The sequence below is a fragment of the Histoplasma capsulatum genome, genomic scaffold (assembly GCF_000149585.1).
Source record: "Histoplasma capsulatum NAm1 scaffold_2 genomic scaffold, whole genome shotgun sequence".
NCBI lineage: Eukaryota > Fungi > Ascomycota > Eurotiomycetes > Onygenales > Ajellomycetaceae > Histoplasma > Histoplasma mississippiense.
Window position 1 is genome coordinate 3,094,660 of NW_001813981.1, and position 3,106 is coordinate 3,097,765.

A 3,106-nucleotide genomic window follows, 5' to 3' on the forward strand; every position below is an offset into this window, starting at 1 on the left:
GGGTCAGTAGGACGGCGAGCAGTGGAACTGGTGATGGGAAAGGATAATCTCCTGCCTACCGAGGACCATTTCGCTGGTGAATGAGTCGACGCACCATATAAGTGTAAGAGTTAGCGACCCTAGATATAATGCCCAAACGTGGAGTCTCCCAGCTGATCCCAGGAGTACGGGGTTCTCTCTACACACGATCGTCCCTCAAGGTGACCCAAGACCAGGGCAGACGATAAAAGGTTCCCCTGGAGGTGTGGTTGGATGTAGACATCATGCGTCCAGCTAGCTCTTAGTACTGCAGGGTGGCTATCGGAAGCTCTCCTTGCATATAGCCGAGAAAAAGTACTACTATGAATAGTTAGTAATGGTGGTGGTGATGACGATATGGGCGAAAGGCATTTCACTCTGGGAGGATTGATTCCGTGCTTCTGCACCTCTCGATGGAACTACAGTAACAGATGCATCCCCACGCTAATCCAGCCGTTCCGCTTAGCTTGTTATCTGATTGATCGGGGCCCGGTGACCTCATTGGTGCACGGACTGCCGAGCACACATATGGGAAAAGTTTTCTTTTGCTTCCTCCTCCATCCCACCTTCATCCCTCCCTCTCCCCCTTCCCACGGGAATCCAATTCCCCATAGCAAGCGACTTCAGGAGCTTTGCGCTTGCTTTGCCTATAAAGCTCCAATTGCTAGAACCATATCCTTCTCTTTTTCCGTATCTTATTTCAATTTCTATATACCTTCTATCTTGGTTTGCTACCGCTGCGCTACGAGAGCAAGCAAGTTTGATGACTATGGCTGAGCGTACGGACCTCACCCATGTCCAAACAAAGGGTGTTGATTTGAATCATGCGATATCGAATGGGGATATGGACTTCCGCAGGGATTCTCGTGGTGTCGATGCGGATGGTGGGCAGGAAGCGAGGCCAGGCGGAGACCCAGCTGTAGCCGATCTTGTAGATAAAAGCAAGACGGGTTATTTCGCCTACTTCCACACGAGAGAGTTCTATATCGTACTTGTACTTGGGTTAGCAGTCCATTCGTTCAAAAATCCCTTTCCTCCCTTTATTCCAATGTAAACGCCTGATTTCTAACTTTGCGCGAGAAATAACAGGCAAATTCTCGCCCTCTGCATCACTTCCACAAACACCTTCTCCCAGCTCCTCTCCAACATCCACACCTCAATTCCAGCCTTCCAGTCGCTCTTCAACTACGTCCTCCTCAACCTCGTCTTCACCAGCTACACCATCTATCGCTACGGCCTCAAACGCTGGCTTCGCGTCATCCAAAAGGATGCCTGGAAGTACATCATCCTCGCCTTCTGCGACGTCGAGGGCAATTACTTCATCGTCCTCGCCTACAAATACACAACAATCCTAAGCGCGCAACTCATCAACTTCTGGGCCATCGTCGTTGTCGTGATCATCTCCTTTCTCTTCCTCCGCGTCCGCTACCACTGGGCCCAGATCCTGGGCATCCTCGTCGCCATCGGCGGCATGGGTGTGCTTTTCGGCTCCGACCACATCACCGGCGGCGGCGGGAACGGCGACGGTCCATCCCGCAGCAACCAGATTAAGGGTGACCTTTTCGCCCTGGTAGGCGCCAGCTGCTACGGCCTCACGAACGTCGCGGAGGAATACCTCGTCAGCAAGCGGCCCATGTATGAAGTCCTGGGACAGCTGGGGCTGTACGGGATGTTCATCATTGGCGTGCAAGCTGCCATCTTCGACCGGGAGTCCTTCGCCGGCGCGACGTGGAATGGCAGGGTCGGCGGGTATCTGACGGGCTACACGCTCTGTCTGTTCATCTTCTACTCGCTGGCGCCGATATTGTTCCGGCTGGCCTCGGCGGCGTTTTTCAATATTAGCCTGCTCACGGCGAACTTTTGGGGCGTGATTATTGGGATCAATGTGTTCAAGTATTCGGTGCATTGGATGTATCCGATTGCGTTTGTGTGCATCATGCTGGGGCAGGGGATTTACTATTTGGGTAGGCAGGTGTTGGGCGAGGCGAGGAAGCCGTGGCTGGGTGCTAATCAGGAGAAAGGCGTAAGTGGGGTTGGGACGGCGAAGAAGAAGATTTCTTCTGCTGCTGCTGCTGCTGCTGCTGCTGGGCATGGAGCTGATGAGGGGTTGCGAGTTGGGAATGGGAGTGATAATTCCGTTTGAAAGGGGGATAAATATATCCGGGGAACATGTTTGATGGAGGCTGTCTTAACATTTCTGCGCCTGCTTCGCCGACTGAAAATCCCAGGTCCGCAAATTAGATCTTCTTTCCTTAAATAGACAAGGAGACTAATCGCTCGCCTCCCCCCCCCCCTCTTTCCCCCTCCCCTTTCCCCTCTCATATATAGAGTAGTGTTGTATGTACAGTCTCCCGTTTCGATTTTAACGGTATTCTCTACTTATACCTACACCCATGGTGTATATACATGACCTGCGTATACATATTGCTCTTTTCGCACGAATTTTTTGACTTTCTTTTTTCCCTTCCTTTGTCTAGGGCATACGTATATTATCAACTGATCCCATATTATTATATATATATATGAGCTTATATTCAATACATGGTAGCTCCCCGCTTCCCCCTCCCATCTCGGAGAGGCCATACAATAGTATTGGATGCTGGACGTTTGGGGATAAAAGAAGGAAATTGAGAAAGAGAAAGAGAGATGAAGATAGAGAAAGTGAAGGAGAAAGATCACAAATGGAGACAGATGGCCGTTATTACTTACTATGCCCAACATATAAACATATAGAAGATACCGTACAATTCGTTAAGGTTTCAATCATAACAAATGTCCCAAACATGAAACCCATGGGAAAAAAAAAAAAAAAAAAAAAAAAAAAAAAAAAACCAAGTCAAGCCATAAAGAAGAAGGATGGAAAACACCGATAAACAGGCGGGGAAAGACTTCATATCAACTTAAAAAGGTCACCTCGTAAAACTCGGTATCGGCAGCTTCCCTGTCCCGATCTCTCGTTGTTGCACCCTGCCGTCACCGAGTGCAGTACCCATCAGCTCCCTCGACATTGGAATGGAGTGAGGCGCCCATTTCGGGCCATCGTTGCGACTACCACTTTCACCACTATCACCACCACTACCACTCCCGA

General features: G+C 49.9%; 2 protein-coding genes across 2 annotated transcripts in view; one reads left to right on the forward strand and one right to left on the reverse strand.

The window, feature by feature from the left end:
* Nucleotides 1-787: 787 nt before the first annotated feature.
* HCAG_02972 (conserved hypothetical protein) lies at nt 788-2,161 on the forward strand (the record flags this gene model as incomplete). Its single annotated transcript, XM_001542751.1, has 2 exons — nt 788-1,020; nt 1,108-2,161. The coding sequence occupies 2 exons, from the start codon at nt 788-790 to the stop codon at nt 2,159-2,161; spliced, it is 1,287 nt and encodes a 428-aa protein (XP_001542801.1).
* Nucleotides 2,162-2,913: 752 nt separating this feature from the next.
* The window catches only part of HCAG_02973 (conserved hypothetical protein), a gene marked incomplete at both ends in the record, with an annotated part of 1,684 nt that continues 1,491 nt past the window's right edge, over nt 2,914-3,106 (reverse strand). Inside the window, one exon of the mRNA XM_001542752.1 lies at nt 2,914-2,985. Coding sequence (XP_001542802.1) covers nt 2,914-2,985 — 72 coding nt within the window. The remainder of the gene's footprint in view (nt 2,986-3,106) is intronic.